Source organism: Lethenteron reissneri, unplaced genomic scaffold (assembly GCF_015708825.2).
Source record: "Lethenteron reissneri isolate LAM-NWPU_2019-01 unplaced genomic scaffold, ASM1570882v1 scaffold_1638, whole genome shotgun sequence".
NCBI lineage: Eukaryota > Metazoa > Chordata > Hyperoartia > Petromyzontiformes > Petromyzontidae > Lethenteron > Lethenteron reissneri.
Window position 1 is genome coordinate 844,501 of NW_026891375.1, and position 20,000 is coordinate 864,500.

Genomic DNA, 20,000 nt, shown 5'->3' on the forward strand with positions numbered 1-20,000 from the left:
ACACACACAACAACAACAACAACCGCCATTCGCCGATGTTCGATTCCCGCTCACGACCAACTCCAGTGACCCCTCTGGTGCACAGTGCCGGCCGCCTTCACAGGCGCTCGCTAACAGCACTTGCCCCTACAGTCTGGTAAAGGCTACACGGGGCTGCTTTGTCTTTTGTCTTGAGCATGGTGCTGCTCTTTGAGGCTCTGAGCGGGAAGCCGGTGGGAGACGGGAAGCCGCTCACGCACAAGGTGAGCAGGGTTCACGTTCACACACAAGGTGAGCAGGGTTCACGCTCACACACAAGGTGGTAGCTCACAAGGGTTCACGCTCACACACAAGGTGAGCAGGGTTTCACGCTCACACACAAGGTGAGCAGGGTTCACGCTCACACACAAGGGTGAGCAGGGTTCACGTTCACACACAAGGTGAGCAGGGTTCACGTTCACACACAAGGTGAGCAGGGTTCACGTTCACACACAAGGTGAGCAGGGTTCACGCTCACGCACAAGGTGAGCAGGGTTCACGTTCACGCACAAGGTGAGCAGGGTTCACGTTCACACACAAGGTGAGCAGGGTTCACGCTCACACACAAGGTGAGCAGGGTTCACGTTCACACACAAGGTGAGCAGGGTTCACGTTCACACACAAGGTGAGCAGGGTTCACGCTCACACACAAGGTGAGCAGGGTTCACGTTCACACACAAGGTGAGCAGGGTTCACGCTCACACACAAGGTGAGCAGGGTTCACGCTCACGCACAAGGTGAGCAGGGTTCACGCTCACACACAAGGTGAGCAGGGTTCACGCTCACACACAAGGTGAGCAGGGTTCACGCTCACACACAAGGTGAGCAGGGTTCACGCTCACACACAAGGTGAGCAGGGTTCACACTCACACACAAGGTGAGCAGGGTTCCACTCACACACAAGGTGAGCAGGGTCACGTTCACACACAAGGTGAGCAGGGTTCACGCTCACACACAAGGTGAGCAGGGTTCACGCTCACACACAAGGTGAGCAGGGTTCACGCTCACACACAAGGTGAGCAGGGTTCACACTCACGCACAAGGTGAGCAGGGTTCACGCTCACACACAAGGTGAGCAGGGTTCACGCTCACGCACAAGGTGAGCAGGGTTCACGCTCACACACAAGGTGAGCAGGGTTCACACTCACACACAAGGTGAGCAGGGTTCACACTCACACACAAGGTGAGCAGGGTTCACGTTCACACACAAGGTGAAGCAGGGTTCACGCTCACACACAAGGTGAGCAGGGTTCACGCTCACACACAAGGTGAGCAGGGTTCACGCTCACACACAAGGTGAGCAGGGTTCACGCTCACACACAAGGTGAGCAGGGTTCACGCTCACACACAAGGTGAGCAGGGTTCACGCTCACACACAAGGTGAGCAGGGTTCACGCTCGCACACAAGGTGAGCAGGGTTCACGCTCACACACAAGGTGAGCAGGGTTCACGCTCACACACAAGGTGAGCAGGGTTCACGCTCACACACAAGGTGAGCAGGGTTCACGTTCACACACAAGGTGAGCAGGGTTCACACTCACACACAAGGTGAGCAGGGTTCACGCTCGCACACAAGGTGAGCAGGGTTCACACTCACACACAAGGTGAGCAGGGTTCACGCTCACACACAAGGTGAGCAGGGTTCACACTCGCACGCAAGGTGAGCAGGGTTCACACTCACACACAAGGTGAGCAGGGTTCACGTTCACACACAAGGTGAGCAGGGTTCACGCTCACGCACAAGGTGAGCAGGGTTCACGCTCACACACAAGGTGAGCAGGGTTCACACTCACACACAAGGTGAGCAGGGTTCACGCTCACACACAAGGTGAGGAGGGTTCACGTTCACACACAAGGTGAGCAGGGTTCACACTCACACACAAGGTGAGCAGGGTTCACGCTCGCACACAAGGTAAGCAGGGTTCACGCTCACACACAAGGTGAGCAGGGTTCACGCTCACACACAAGGTGAGCAGGGTTCACACTCACACACAAGGTGAGCAGGGTTCACACTCACACACAAGGTGAGCAGGGTTCACGCTCGCACACAAGGTGAGCAGGGTTCACGCTCACACACAAGGTGAGCAGGGTTCACACTCACACACAAGGTGAGCAGGGTTCACACTCACACACAAGGTGAGCAGGGTTCACGCTCACACACAAGGTGAGCAGGGTTCACACTCGCACACAAGGTGAGGAGGGTTCACGTTCACACACAAGGTGAGGAGGGTTCACGCTCACACACAAGGTGAGCAGGGTTCACGCACAGGATGGCACCTCCGTCTAGACGCTGCCACTCCGTCTAGACGGTGCCTCTCTGTCTAGACGCTGCCTCTCTGGTCTAGGACGCTGCCTCTCTGTCTAGACGCTGCCTTCTCTGTCTAGACGGCTGCCTCTCTGTCTAGACAGTGCCTCTCTGTCTAGACGCTGCCTCTCTGTCGAGACGCTGCCTCTCTGTCTAGCGCTGCCTCTCTGTCTAGACGCTGCCTCTCTGTCTAGACGGTGCCTCTCTGTCTAGACGCTGCCTCTCTGTCTAGACGCTGCGCTCTGTCTAGACGCTGCCTCTCTGTCTAGACAGTGCCTCTCTGTCTAGACGTGCCTCTCTGCCTAGGAACGATGCCTCTGTCTAGACGCTGCCTCTCTGTCAGACGCTGCCTCTCTGTCTAGACGCTGCTGCCTCTCTGTCTAGACGCTGCCTCTCTGTCTAGACGCTGCCTCTCTTGTCTAGAGCTGCCTCTCTGTCTAGACGCTGCCTCTCTGTCTAGACCGCTCCTGCCCTCTCTGTCAGACGCTGCCTCTCTGTCTAGACGCTGCCTCTCTGTCTAGACGCTGCCTCTCTGTCTAGACGCTGCCTCTCGGTCTAGACGCTGCCTCTCTGTCTAGACGCTGCCTCTCTGCTGTCTAGACGCTGCCTCTCTGTCTAGACGCTGCCTCTCTGTCTAGACGCTGCTCTCTGTCTAGACGCTGCCTCTCTGTCTAGACGCTGCCTCTCTGTCTAGACGCTGCGTCTCTGTCTAGAACAGGCCGTCTCTGTCTAGACGCCTGCCTCTCTGTCTAGACGCTGCCTCTCTGTCTAGACGCTGCCTCTCTGTCTAGACGCTGCTCTCTGTCTAGACGCTGCCTCTCTGTCTAGACGCTGCCTCTCTGTCTAGACGCTGCCTCTCTGTCTAGACGCTGCCCTCCTGTCTAGACGCTGCCTCTCTGCTAGACGCTGCCGTCTCTGTCTAGACGCTGCCTCTCTGTCTAGACTCTCTGTCTAGACGCTGCCTCTCTGTCTAGACGCTGCCTCTCTGTCTAGACGCTGCCCTCTCTGTCTAGACGCTGCCTCTCTGTCTAGACTCTCTGTCTAGACGGTGCCTCTCTGTCTAGACGCTGCCTCTCTGTCTAGACGCTGCCTCTCTGTCTAGACGCTGCCTCTCTGTCTAGACGCTGCCTCTCTGTCTAGACGCTGCCTCTCTGTCTAAATTCTTTGTCTAGACGCTGCCTCTCTGTCTAGACGCTGCCTCTCTGTCTAGACTCTCTGTCTAGATTCTCTGTCTAGACGCTGCCTCTCTGTCTAGACTCTCTGTCTAGACGGTGCCTCTCTGATGAGACTGTACCCCCCCCACCCCCCTCCAGCTGGAGGTGGTGCAGGTGGCGCTGGATGCCAGTGGCGGTGGTGGCGGTGGTGGTGGCGGTGGTGGCGGTGGTGGTGGCGCTGAGCGGCTGCTGGCGCTGCTGGACGGGGCGCAGGACGTGTTTGTGGTGCACACGCGCGGCGCCAGGGAGGGGAGGCCGCCCGTCAAGATCGGTGCGGAGGGCCGGAGGCGGTGGGGGGAAGAGAGAGGGGGGTGCTGGGTGGGTGGATAGGTGGGTAGGTGAGTGGGTGGGTAAGTGGGTGGATAGGTGATAGGTGAGTGGGTGGGTGAGAGTGTGAGTGGGTGGGCAGGTAGGTGAGTGGGTAGGTGAGTGGGTGGGTGGGCGGGTGAGAGGATGGGTGCGTAGGTGAGTGGGTGGATGGGCGGGTAGGTGAGTGGGTAGGTGAGTGGGTAGGTGGGTTGGTAAGACAGTGGGTGGGTGGGTGAGTGGATGGGTAGGTCAGTGGGTGGAGGTGTAGGTGAGTGGGTAGATGGGTCGGTAGGTGAGTGGGTAGGTGAATGGGTAGGTGGGTTGGTGAGAGAGTTGGTGGGTGGATGAGTGGTGGGGTAGGTCAGTGAGTGGGTGGGTGTGTAGTTGAGTGGGTAGATGGGTAGGTAGGTGAGTGGGCAGGCAGGTCGGTGTGTGTGGGCCAGAGTGTCACTTTACACAGAAGGGATCTCAGAGGGTGCCACCGTGGTGCCCTCTGAAATGTTGACTACCTCGCCTGGTCTACAGGAGGTCGTGGGTTCAATCCCGACCCTGACGATGCCTGCTGCTGCTGTATATTTGGAGTTTGCGTCTCTCTCTCTCATCATCATCATCATGGTGGCTATGAGATGTTAACTACCTCGCCTGGTCTACAGGAGGTCATGGGTTCAATCTCGACCCTGACGATGCCTGCTGCTGCTGCTGTATATGTGGAGTCTGCGTCTCTCTCATCATCATCATCACGGTGGCTATGAGATGTTAACTACCTCGCCTGGTCTACAGGAGGTCATGGGTTCAATCTCGACCCTGACGATGCCTGCTGCTGCTGTATATGTGGAGTCTGCGTCTCTCTCATCATCATCATCACGGTGGCTAGGAGATGTTAACTCCCTCACCTGGTCTACAGGAGGTTGTGGGTTCGATCCCGACCCTGACAATGCCTGCTGCTGCTGCTGCTGTATATTTGGAGTCTGCGTCTCTCTCATCATCATCATCACGGTGGCTAGGAGATGTTAACTACCTCGCCTGGTGTACAGGAGGTCGTGGGTTCAATCTCGACCCTGACGACGCCTGCTGCTGCTGCTGTATATTTGGAGTTTGGGTGTTTCTGTCCCTGTGGTCGTGTAAATTTATCTACTGGGGTCCCTCCTATCCCCCCCCCTCTCCACAGGGCTGTCGGACGCTGTCTTTCCGACAGACCTGTTCTTCACCTGAGGACGGCTGCTTGCGTTGTGGCCGAAACGTCGTGAGAATTATATTAAGTTTATTATTTCGATGTAAAGCTTTCGTGACTGCAGGGATTCGTCTTCTTGGTTCTTTCGGTAAAGTCACGTAGAAGGGAAATAATAAAATAAAAATAATAATAATTTTATCATAGGATATTATTTTATTATGTTTAAGTTTTTATTATTTTATTATTTTCCTTCTACGCGACTTTACCGAAAGAACTAAGAAGATAAGTTTATTTTATTTTATTATTTTATTATTTCCCTTCCACGTGACTTTACCGAAAGAACTAAGAAGATAAGTTTATTATATTTTATTTTATTGTTTTATGTTTTCCCTTCCACGCGACTTTACCGAAAGAGCCAAGAACACGAATCCCCGCGGTAACCCAGCCCACCTTTGCCACGCCGCCAGGTGGCTCGGTGCAGTGCGTGGCGTGGCACGGCACCGCCCCGGTGCTGTGCGGCGTCGGTGACGGCCGCCTCTCCCTGTGGCTGTGCCCGGCGGCCGCCTTCGCCGACCCGGCCCTGTCGCCCGCCACCGTGAGGCACCGCGACGCGCCGTGAGCACCGCACCGCACCGCACCGCCGCCACCACACCGCACCACCACCGCACTGCACCGCACCGCACCGCCACCACCACCTGCAGTGCCAGAGGCAGTGCTAGTGGGAGTGGTAGTGGGAGTAGTAGTGGGAGTTGTAGTGGCAGTGGTAGCGGCAGTGGTAGAGGCACCGCACCACACCGCACCACACCGCACCACACCGCACCACACCGCCACCACACCGCACCACACCGCACCACACCGCACCACACCGCCACCACCCGCAGTGCCAGAGGCAGTGGTAGTAGTGGCAGTGGTAGTGGTAGCGGGAGTGGGAGTAGTAGTGGGAGTAGTGGCGAATCTGTACGTGTGCGTGCGTGAGTGTGTGTGTGTGTGCGTGAGTGTACTTGAGTGTACGTGCGTGTGTGTGCGTGCGTACGTGTGCGTGAGTGTACGTGCATGTCTGTGCGTGTACGTGTGTGTACGTGTGTGGGTAAGTGTCCGCGCGTGTTCTCGTTCCTGGGTGCGTGTGTGTGTGTGAGCATGCGTGTGTGTGTGTTTGTGCGTGTGTGCGTGTGTGTGTATGTGTGTGTATGTGTGTGTGTGAGCATGCGTGTGTGTGTGTTTGTGCGTGTGTGCGTGTGTGTGTATGTGTGTGTATGTGTGTGTGTGAGCATGCGTGTGTGTGTGTTTGTGCGTGTGTGCGTGTGTGTGTACGTGTGTGTACGTGTGTGTACGTGTGTGTGTGTGCGTGTGTGTGTGTACGTGTGTGTGTGTAGGGAGCTGGGCAAGTCTCCGCGCGTGCTCTCGTTCCTGGGTGCGTGTGCGTCTGTGTGTGTACATGTGTGTACGTGTGTGTACGTGTGTGTGTGTGCGTGTGTGTGTGTACGTGTGTGTGTGTAGGGAGCTGGTTTATGTTTAATTCGTGGTTTAGTGATAATGAATTGAAGGTGGAGGGGTTACCAGCCCCTCACACCCGTCCAGAGCCCCCGTTTAGCCACTGTGGTGGTCACAGACGCCATGAGGGGAGAGGCCAATGGGCATTGGCCCTCCCCCCATAGCAATGTCCACGACAGTGTTGCCCGTCCGGCACCGCGAGGAGGTAGGAGGTTGTTTTGCCGGACCTGCCTGGGTATTTTGTACCATCGGACACTCCACCCCCACAACTCCCAATTGGTGATGGGGCAGTTGTGGAGAGAGTGGAGAGTTTCCCATACCTGGGCAGTGTGCTTATGACCGGCTCCAGTCTATCAGCAGAGGTCTCACTCCGAATCAGTCGAGCGGCAATATCTTTTCATCGGTTGCGTAACGCTGTGTGGAAGCTACCTGGTCTGTCGCTCCGCACGAAGCTTCAGGTCTTCTCGGCCACGGTCATTCCCTCCCTTCTCTACGCTTGCGAGACGTGGACCCCCCTGGTGGAGCATCTTCGCCGGTTGGAAACATTTAGGCTGGCCTGCCTACGATCCATCCTGGGTTTAACCAGGCTGGATTGTGTGAGGAGCTCACAAATCCTTGAAAGATCTGGGCAAAGTCCCATCAGTGAGCTCCTCCGGCAGGCAAGGCTGCGTTGGCTGGGTCATGTAGCCCGCATGCCCAGCCACCGCATGCCTAAACAGCTTTTGTTCGGCCGGATCGAGGGGGCTAGACGGGCGCGGCACGGGCTGGAGAAGAGATGGAGTGATGTGGTACAGGAGGACGTGGAGCTGAGTGGACTTGCCGATGACTGGTACCAGCGGTGTCAAGATCGGCCTCAGTGGAGGAGGCTCGTGAAGGACGCTACTGGGCAGTTGGAGGCAGTCGCCCTCCAACAACAACGGAGGGCGGAGGAGCGACGCTCACAACAACGAGCGGAGCGCCGGGTGGCTAAAGCACAGCAAGTTGGCACAGTAGGGGGCACAGGTGGTGCATCAGCCAGTCATCTCGGTCATCTCGGTCAGTCGACCAGTGGCACCTGGGTCTGCCCCGTGACCTCCTGCCAGCGGGCTTTCGACACTTCACGTGGCCTCAAGGTGCACTTGGCCTGGCACAAGCATCGTGGTGACGTCACCGCCACTTAGTGGCGAATGGCGGTTGTTGTTGTTGTTGGTTGTTGTAGGGAGCTGGGCAAGTCTCCGCGTGTGCTCTCGTTCCTGGGTGCGTGCGTGAGCGTGTGTGTGTGTACGTGTGTGTGTGTGTGTGCGTGTGCGTACGTGTGTGTGTGTAGGGAGCTGGGCAAGTCTCCGCGCGTGCTCTCGTTTCTGGGTGCGTGCGTGAGCGTGCGCCGAGCTGACGGGGCGCTGCTGTGCGTGCCGGTGTCGCCGTACCCCGGCGCTCTGCACGGCCTCGTCGCCGCTCAGCGCTGGGACCACGCCCTGCGCCTGTGCCGCTTTGTCAAGGTGAGGGGCGACGCACCTCATCCTGCTGCTGCTCCTGCTGCTGCTCCACCTCCTCCTCTACCTCCTCCACCTCCTCCTCCACCTCCTCTACCTCCACCTCCTCCACCACCTCCACCACCTCCTCCTCCAGACTCACACATAAATTCACAGGCTCACACAGAGAGCCACAGTCTCACACAGAGACCCACAGACTCACACAGAGACCCACAGACTCACACAGAGACTCACACAGAGACTCACAGACTCACACAGAGACTCATACAGAGACCCACAGACTCACACAGAGACCCACAGACTCACACAGAGACTCACACAGAGACTCACAGACTCACACAGAGACTCATACAGAGACCCACAGACTCACACAGAGATCCACAGACTCACACAGAGACTCACACAGAGACTCACAGACTCACACAGAGATTCATACAGAGACCCACAGACTCACACAGAGATCCACAGACTCACACAGAGACTCACACAGAGACTCACAGACTCACACAGAGACTCATACAGAGACCCACAGACTCACACAGAGATCCACAGACTCACACAGAGACTCACAGACTCACACAGAGACCCATAGACTCACACAGAGACTCACACAGAGACTCACAGACTCACACAGAGACTCATACAGATACCCACAGACTCACACAGAGACCCACAGACTCACACAGAGACTCACACAGAGACTCACAGACTCACACAGAGACTCATACAGAGACCCACAGACTCACACAGAGATCCACAGACTCACACAGAGACTCACACAGAGACTCACAGACTCACACAGAGACTCATACAGAGACCCACAGACTCACACAGAGATCCACAGACTCACACAGAGACTCACACAGAGACTCACAGACTCACACAGAGACTCATACAGAGACCCACAGACTCACACAGAGATCCACAGACTCACACAGAGACTCACAGACTCACACAGAGACCCACAGACTCACACAGAGACTCACACAGAGACTCACAGACTCACACAGAGACTCATACAGAGACCCACAGACTCACACAGAGACCCACAGACTCACACAGAGACTCACACAGAGACTCACAGACTCACACAGAGACTCATACAGAGACCCACAGACTCACACAGAGACCCACAGACTCACACAGAGACTCACACAGAGACTCACAGACTCACATAGAGACTCATACAGAGACCCACAGACTCACACAGAGATCCACAGACTCACACAGAGACTCACACAGAGACTCACAGACTCACACAGAGACTCATACAGAGACCCACAGACTCACACAGAGACCCACAGACTCACACAGAGACTCACACAGAGACTCACAGACTCACACAGAGACTCATACAGAGACCCACAGACTCACACAGAGATCCACAGACTCACACAGAGACTCACACAGAGACTCACAGACTCACACAGAGACTCATACAGAGAACCACAGACTCACACAGAGACCCACAGACTCACACAGAGACTCACACAGAGACTCACAGACTCACACAGAGACTCATACAGAGACCCACAGACTCACACAGAGACCCACAGACTCACACAGAGACTCACACAGAGACTCACAGACTCACACAGAGACTCATACAGAGACCCACAGACTCACACAGAGATCCACAGACTCACACAGAGACTCACACAGAGACTCACATACTCACACAGAGACTCATACAGAGACCCACAGACTCACACAGAGACCCACAGACTCACACAGAGATCCACAGACTCACACAGAGACTCACACAGAGACTCGCAGACTCACACAGAGACTCATACAGAGACCCACAGACTCACACAGAGACCCACAGACTCACACAGAGACTCACACAGAGACTCACAGACTCACACAGAGACTCATACAGAGACCCACAGACTCACACAGAGACCCACAGACTCACACAGAGACTCACACAGAGACTCACAGACTCACACAGAGACTCATACAGAGACCCACAGACTCACACAGAGATCCACAGACTCACACAGAGACTCACACAGAGACTCACAGACTCACACAGAGACTCATACAGAGACCCACAGACTCACACAGAGATCCACAGACTCACACAGAGACTCACACAGAGACTCACAGACTCACACAGAGACTCATACAGAGACCCACAGACTCACACAGAGACCCACAGACTCACACAGAGACTCACACAGAGACTCACAGACTCACACAGAGACTCATACAGAGACCCACAGACTCACACAGAGACCCACAGACTCACACAGAGACTCACACAGAGACTCACAGACTCACACAGAGACTCATACAGAGACCCACAGACTCACACAGAGATCCACAGACTCACACAGAGACTCACACAGAGACTCACAGACTCACACAGAGACCTCATACAGAGACCCACAGACTCACACAGAGACCCACAGACTCACACAGAGATCCACAGACTCACACAGAGACTCACACATAGACTCACAGACTCACACAGAGACTCATACAGAGACCCACAGACTCACACAGAGACCCACAGACTCACACAGAGACTCACACAGAGACTCACAGACTCACACAGAGACTCATACAGAGACCCACAGACTCACACAGAGACCCACAGACTCACACAGAGACTCACACAGAGACTCACAGACTCACACAGAGACTCATACAGAGACCCACAGACTCACACAGAGATCCACAGACTCACACAGAGACTCACACAGAGACTCACAGACTCACACAGAGACTCATACAGAGACCCACAGACTCACACAGAGATCCACAGACTCACACAGAGACTCACAGACTCACACAGAGACTCATACAGAGACCCACAGACTCACACAGAGACCCACAGACTCACACAGAGATCCACAGACTCACACAGAGACTCACACAGAGACTCACAGACTCACACAGAGACTCATACAGAGACCCACAGACTCACACAGAGACCCACAGACTCACACAGAGACTCACACAGAGACTCACAGACTCACACAGAGACTCATACAGAGACCCACAGACTCACACAGAGACTCACAGACTCACACAGAGACTCATACAGAGACCCACAGACTCACACAGAGACCCACAGACTCACACAGAGACTCACACAGAGACTCACAGACTCACACAGAGACTCATACAGAGACCCACAGACTCACACAGAGATCCACAGACTCACACAGAGACTCACACAGAGACTCACAGACTCACACAGAGACTCATACAGAGACCCACAGACTCACACAGAGACCCACAGACTCACACAGAGATCCACAGACTCACACAGAGACTCACACAGAGACTCACAGACTCACACAGAGACTCATACAGAGACCCACAGACTCACACAGAGACCCACAGACTCACACAGAGACTCACACAGAGACTCACAGACTCACACAGAGACTCATACAGAGACCCACAGACTCACACAGAGACCCACAGACTCACACAGAGACTCACACAGAGACTCACAGACTCACACAGAGACTCATACAGAGACCCACAGACTCACACAGAGATCCACAGACTCACACAGAGACTCAACACAGAGACTCACAGACTCACACAGAGACTCATACAGAGACCCACAGACTCACACAGAGACCCACAGACTCACACAGAGACTCACACAGAGACTCACAGACTCACACAGAGACTCATACAGAGACCCACAGACTCACACAGAGACCCACAGACTCACACAGAGACCCACAGACTCACACAGAGACTCACACAGAGACTCACAGACTCACACAGAGACTCATACAGAGACCCACAGACTCACACAGAGACCCACAGACTCACACAGAGACTCACACAGAGACTCACATACTCACACAGAGACTCATACAGAGACCCACAGACTCACACAGAGACCCACAGACTCATACAGAGACCCACAGACTCACACAGAGACCCACAGACTCACACAGAGACCCACAGACTCACACAGAGACCCACAGACTCACACAGAGACCCACAGACTCACACAGAGACTCACACAGAGACTCACAGACTCACACAGAGACTCATACAGAGACCCACAGACTCACACAGAGATCCACAGACTCACACAGAGACTCACACAGAGACTCACAGACTCACACAGAGACTCATACAGAGACCCACAGACTCACACAGAGACCCACAGACTCACACAGAGACTCACACAGAGACTCACAGACTCACATAGAGACTCATACAGAGACCCACAGACTCACACAGAGATCCACAGACTCACACAGAGACTCACACAGAGACTCACAGACTCACACAGAGACTCATACAGAGACCCACAGACTCACACAGAGACCCACAGACTCACACAGAGACTCACACAGAGACTCACAGACTCACACAGAGACTCATACAGAGACCCACAGACTCACACAGAGATCCACAGACTCACACAGAGACTCACACAGAGACTCACAGACTCACACAGAGACTCATACAGAGAACCACAGACTCACACAGAGACCCACAGACTCACACAGAGACTCACACAGAGACTCACAGACTCACACAGAGACTCATACAGAGACCCACAGACTCACACAGAGACCCACAGACTCACACAGAGACTCACACAGAGACTCACAGACTCACACAGAGACTCATACAGAGACCCACAGACTCACACAGAGATCCACAGACTCACACAGAGACTCACACAGAGACTCACATACTCACACAGAGACTCATACAGAGACCCACAGACTCACACAGAGACCCACAGACTCACACAGAGATCCACAGACTCACACAGAGACTCACACAGAGACTCGCAGACTCACACAGAGACTCATACAGAGACCCACAGACTCACACAGAGACCCACAGACTCACACAGAGACTCACACAGAGACTCACAGACTCACACAGAGACTCATACAGAGACCCACAGACTCACACAGAGACCCACAGACTCACACAGAGACTCACACAGAGACTCACAGACTCACACAGAGACTCATACAGAGACCCACAGACTCACACAGAGATCCACAGACTCACACAGAGACTCACACAGAGACTCACAGACTCACACAGAGACTCATACAGAGACCCACAGACTCACACAGAGATCCACAGACTCACACAGAGACTCACACAGAGACTCACAGACTCACACAGAGACTCATACAGAGACCCACAGACTCACACAGAGACCCACAGACTCACACAGAGACTCACACAGAGACTCACAGACTCACACAGAGACTCATACAGAGACCCACAGACTCACACAGAGACCCACAGGACTCACACAGAGACTCACACAGAGACTCACAGACTCACACAGAGACTCATACAGAGACCCACAGACTCACACAGAGATCCACAGACTCACACAGAGACTCACACAGAGACTCACAGACTCACACAGAGACTCATACAGAGACCCACAGACTCACACAGAGACCCACAGACTCACACAGAGATCCACAGACTCACACAGAGACTCACACATAGACTCACAGACTCACACAGAGACTCATACAGAGACCCACAGACTCACACAGAGACCCACAGACTCACACAGAGACTCACACAGAGACTCACAGACTCACACAGAGACTCATACAGAGACCCACAGACTCACACAGAGACCCACAGACTCACACAGAGACCTCACACAGAGACTCACAGACTCACACAGAGACTCATACAGAGACCCACAGACTCACACAGAGATCCACAGACTCACACAGAGACTCACACAGAGACTCACAGACTCACACAGAGACTCATACAGAGACCCACAGACTCACACAGAGATCCACAGACTCACACAGAGACTCACAGACTCACACAGAGACTCATACAGAGACCCACAGACTCACACAGAGACCCACAGACTCACACAGAGATCCACAGACTCACACAGAGACTCACACAGAGACTCACAGACTCACACAGAGACTCATACAGAGACCCACAGACTCACACAGAGACCCACAGACTCACACAGAGACTCACACAGAGACTCACAGACTCACACAGAGACTCATACAGAGACCCACAGACTCACACAGAGACCCACAGACTCACACAGAGACTCACACAGAGACTCACAGACTCACACAGAGACTCATACAGAGACCCACAGACTCACACAGAGACCCACAGACTCACACAGAGACTCACACAGAGACTCACAGACTCACACAGAGACTCATACAGAGACCCACAGACTCACACAGAGACCCACAGACTCACACAGAGACTCACACAGAGACTCACAGACTCACACAGAGACTCATACAGAGACCCACAGACTCACACAGAGATCCACAGACTCACCACAGAGACTCACACAGAGACTCACAGACTCACACAGAGACTCATACAGAGACCCACAGACTCACACAGAGACCCACAGACTCACACAGAGACTCACACAGAGACTCACAGACTCACACAGAGACTCATACAGAGACCCACAGACTCACACAGAGATCCACAGACTCACACAGAGACTCACACAGAGACTCACAGACTCACACAGAGACTCATACAGAGACCCACAGACTCACACAGAGACCCACAGACTCACACAGAGATCCACAGACTCACACAGAGACTCACACAGAGACTCACAGACTCACACAGAGACTCATACAGAGACCCACAGACTCACACAGAGACCCACAGACTCACACAGAGACTCACACAGAGACTCACAGACTCACACAGAGACTCATACAGAGGACCCACAGACTCACACAGAGACCCACAGACTCACACAGAGACTCACACAGAGACTCACAGACTCACACAGAGACTCATACAGAGACCCACAGACTCACACAGAGATCCACAGACTCACACAGAGACTCACACAGAGACTCACAGACTCACACAGAGACTCATACAGAGACCCACAGACTCACACAGAGACCCACAGACTCACACAGAGACTCACACAGAGACTCACAGACTCACACAGAGACTCATACAGAGACCCACAGACTCACACAGAGACCCACAGACTCACACAGAGACCCACAGACTCACACAGAGACTCACACAGAGACTCACAGACTCACACAGAGACTCATACAGAGACCCACAGACTCACACAGAGACCCACAGACTCACACAGAGACTCACACAGAGACTCACATACTCACACAGAGACTCATACAGAGACCCACAGACTCACACAGAGACCCACAGACTCATACAGAGACCCACAGACTCACACAGAGACCCACAGACTCACACAGAGACCCACAGACTCACACAGAGACCCACAGACTCACACAGAGACCCACAGACTCACACAGAGACTCACACAGAGACTCACAGACTCACACAGAGACTCATACAGAGACCCACAGACTCACACAGAGATCCACAGACTCACACAGAGACTCACACAGAGACTCACAGACTCACACAGAGACTCATACAGAGACCCACAGACTCACACAGAGACCCACAGACTCACACAGAGACTCACACAGAGACTCACAGACTCACACAGAGACTCATACAGAGACCCACAGACTCACACAGAGACCCACAGACTCACACAGAGACCCAACAGACTCACACAGAGACTCACACAGAGACTCACAGACTCACACAGAGACTCCTACAGAGACCCACAGACTCACACAGAGATCCACAGACTCACACAGAGACTCACACAGAGACTCACAGACTCACACAGAGACTCATACAGAGACCCCACAGACCCACACAGAGACCCACAGACTCACACAGAGACCCACAGACTCACACAGAGACTCATACAGAGACCCACAGACTCACACAGAGACCCACAGACTCACACAGAGACCCACAGACTCACACAGAGACCCACACAGAGACTCACAGACTCACACAGAGACCCACAGACTCACACAGAGACTCACACAGAGACCCACAGACTCACACAGAGACCCACAGACTCACACAGAGACCCACACAGAGACTCACAGACTCACACAGAGACCCCACAGACTCACACAGAGACTCATACAGAGACCCACAGACTCACACAGAGACCCACAGACTCACACAGAGACCCACAGACTCACACAGAGACCCACAGACTCACACAGAGACCCACACAGAGACTCACAGACTCACACAGAGATCCACAGACTCACACAGAGACTCATACAGAGACCCACAGACTCACACAGAGACCCACAGACTCACACAGAGACCCACAGACTCACACAGAGACCCACACAGAGACTCACAGACTCACACAGAGACCCACAGACTCACACAGATACTCACACAGAGACTCACAGACTCACACAGAGACTCATACAGAGACCCACAGACTCACACAGAGACCCACAGACTCACACAGAGACTCACACAGAGACTCACAGACTCACACAGAGACTCATACAGAGACCCACAGACTCACACAGAGACCCACAGACTCACACAGAGACCCACAGACTCACACAGAGACTCACACAGAGACTCACAGACTCACACAGAGACTCATACAGAGACCCACAGACTCACACAGAGATCCACAGACTCACACAGAGACTCACACAGAGACTCACAGACTCACACAGAGACTCATACAGAGACCCACAGACCCACACAGAGACCCACAGACTCACACAGAGACCCACAGACTCACACAGAGACTCATACAGAGACCCACAGACTCACACAGAGACCCACAGACTCACACAGAGACCCACAGACTCACACAGAGACCCACACAGAGACTCACAGACTCACACAGAGACCCACAGACTCACACAGAGACTCATACAGAGACCCACAGACTCACACAGAGACCCACAGACTCACACAGAGACCCACACAGAGACTCACAGACTCACACAGAGACCCACAGACTCACACAGAGACTCATACAGAGACCCACAGACTCACACAGAGACCCACAGACTCACACAGAGACCTACACAGAGACTCACAGACTCACACAGAGATCCACAGACTCACACAGAGACTCATACAGAGACCCACAGACTCACACAGAGACCCACAGACTCACACAGAGACCCACACAGAGACTCACAGACTCACACAGAGACCCACAGACTCACACAGAGACCCACAGACTCATACAGAGACCCACAGACTCACACAGAGACCCACAAACTCACACAGAGACCCTCAGACTCACACAGAGACCCACAGACTCACACAGAGACCCACAGACTCACACAGAGACCCACAGACTCACACAGAGACTCACATGTGGTGACGCTCCTCTCTCATGCGGTGCCATGGTGACGTGTGCCGTGGTGCCGCCTGTGCCAGGACCCGGCGCTGTGGGCCTGCCTGGCCGCGCTGGCCGTGCGCTGCCGGGAGCTCGAGACGGCGGAAGCCGCGTACGCCGCCATTGGGGAGGTGGGGACACCGCTCGGCCCGCACACACGCAGCTCTGTTTGTGTGTGTACGTGTGTATGTGTGAGAGTGTGTACGTGTGTGTACGTGTGTGTACGTAGGGGTGTGTGTGAGAGTGTGTACGTCTGTGTGTGTGTGTGTGTGTACGTGTGTGTGTACGTCTGTGTGTGTACGTCTGTGTACGTGTGTGTGCGTACGTCTGTGTACGTGTGTGTGTGTACGTGTGTGTACGTAGGGGTGTGTACGTGTGTGTACGTGTGTGTGTACGTGTGTGTGTGTACGTGTGTACGTGTGTGTGTACGTGTGTGTGTGTACGTGTGTGTGTACGTGTGTGTGTACGTGTGTGTGTGTGAGAGTGTGTGTGTGTACGTGTGTGTGTGAGAGTGTGTGTGTGTACGTGTGTGTGTGTGTGTACGTGTGTGAGAGTGTGTGAGAGTGTGTGTGTGTACGTGTGTGTGTGAGAGTGTGTGTGTGTGAAAGTGTGTGTGTGTACGTGTGTGTGTGTGTGTACGTGTGTATGTGTACGTGTGTGTGTACGTGTGTGTGTGTTTGAGTGTGTGTGTGTACGTGTGTGTGTGAGAGTGTGTGTACATGTGTGTGTACGTGTGTGTGTGTACGTGTGTGTGTGTGTACGTGTGTGTGTGTACGTGTTGTCTGTGTGTGTGTACGTGTGTGTGAGAGTGTGTGTGTGTACGTGTGTGTGTATGTGTGTGTGTAAGTGTGTGTGTGTGTACGTGTGTGTGTGTACGTGTGTGTGTGTGTGTACGTGTGTATGTGTACGTGTGTGTGTACGTGTGTGTGTGTTTGAGTGTGTGTGTGTACGTGTGTGTGTGAGAGTGTGTGTACATGTGTGTGTACGTGTGTGTGTACGTGTGTGTGTACGTGTGTGTGTGTGTACGTGTGTGTACGTGTGTGTGTACGTGTGTGTAAGTGTGTGTGTAAGTGTGTGTGTACGTGTGTACGTGTATGTGTACGTGTGTGTACGTGTGTGTACGTAGGGGTGTGTACGTGTGTGTGTACGTAGGGGTGTGTACGTGTGTGTGTACGTAGGGGTGTGTACGTGTGTGTGTGTACGTGTGTGTGTACATGTGAGAGTGTGTACACGTGTGTACGTGTGTGTGTGTACGTGTGTGAGAGAGTGTGTACGTGTGTGTACGTGTGTGTGTATGTAGGGGTGTGTGTGAGAGTGTGTACGTCTGTGTGTGTGTATACGCGTGTGTGTACGTGTGTGTACGTGTGTGTGTACGTGTGTGTGTACGTAGGGGTGTGTACGTAGGGGTGTGTACGTAGGGGTGTGTACGTGTGTGCACGTGTGTGTACGTAGGGGTGTGTGTGAGAGTGTGTACGTCTGTGTGTGTGTGTAGATGGTTCCGTGTGTAGATGTGAGTGTGTGTGTTTGTGTGTATGTGCATGTGACCATGTGTGTGTAGTGGGGAGCGGTGGTGCAGCGGTTAGCGCGCTGCGCTGTAAATCCGGCGGCTCCAGTTTGATTCCCACTCACGGCCAACCACCGGTGATGATTATCTGAACGAGTCCTGGGCCTCCGCTAGGTCGACTCGGCCTTAAATGAGTACCTGGTGCGGTGTGTAAACATCACCACTGGGGAGACAAAGGCGGCCGGGCGTGGTGCTGGCCACCCACCCCCTCGTGTGCCGTGCCGGCCTTCATAGGCGCTCGCTAACAGCACTTGCCCCAACAGTCTGTTAAGGCTACACGGGGGGTCTTTGTCTTTGTGTGTACGTGTGTGTGTGGCGTAAACACAGCGAATTTTTCACAGTAGGGGGCACAGGTGGTGCATCGGCCAGAAGTCATCTCAGTCAGTCGACCCACGGCACCTGCGCCTGCCCCGTGACCTCCTGCCAGAGTGCACGTGGCCTGGCACACGCGCGGTGGTGACGTCACCGCCACTGATTGGTGGGTGTTGTGGTGGAGGCAGGTGGACCGCGTGGCGTACGTGAGGGCGACCCGGGAGCTACCGGTGCCGGAGAGCCGCTGGGCGGCGCTGGCGCTGCTCAGCGGAGACGTCCACCAGGCCGAGGGCTTACTGCTGCAGGCAGGCCTCACGTACCGGGCGATACGCACACACATTGACCTCCACAGCTGGGACAGGTCAGTGACACACACACACAGTAACACACACAGACACTCACGCACACAGACACAGACACACACACAGACACACACACACACACAGACACACACACATAGATCCACACTCACACACAGAGACACTCACACACACACACAGACACAAACACACACACACACACAGTGACACACACAGACACTCACACACACAGACACACACACACACAGTGACACACACAGACACTCACACACACAGACACACACACACACAGTGACACACACACAGACACACACACACAAACACACACACACACAGTGACACACACAGTGACACACACAGACACTCACACACACAGACACACACACACACAGTGACACACTCACACACACAGACACACACACACAGACACACACACACAGACACACACACACACAGACGTTCACCAGGCCGAGGGCTTCCTGCTGCAGGCAGGCCTCACGTACCGGGCGATACGCACACACATTGACCTCCACAGCTGGGACAGGTCAGTCACTCACACACACACACAGACACACACACACAGACACAT

At 54.1% G+C, this 20,000-nt stretch overlaps 1 protein-coding gene across 1 annotated transcript in view; it reads left to right on the forward strand.

Moving 5' to 3' along the window:
- The first annotated feature begins 176 nt into the window (after nucleotides 1–176).
- LOC133362899 (intraflagellar transport protein 80 homolog) overlaps nucleotides 177–20,000 on the forward strand; it is a 29,355-nt gene continuing 9,531 nt past the window's right edge. The window contains exons 1-6 of the mRNA XM_061581857.1: nucleotides 177–242; nucleotides 3,637–3,808; nucleotides 5,485–5,632; nucleotides 7,815–7,986; nucleotides 17,257–17,346; nucleotides 19,280–19,452. Coding sequence (XP_061437841.1) covers nucleotides 177–242; nucleotides 3,637–3,808; nucleotides 5,485–5,632; nucleotides 7,815–7,986; nucleotides 17,257–17,346; nucleotides 19,280–19,452 — 821 coding nt within the window. The remainder of the gene's footprint in view (nucleotides 243–3,636; nucleotides 3,809–5,484; nucleotides 5,633–7,814; nucleotides 7,987–17,256; nucleotides 17,347–19,279; nucleotides 19,453–20,000) is intronic.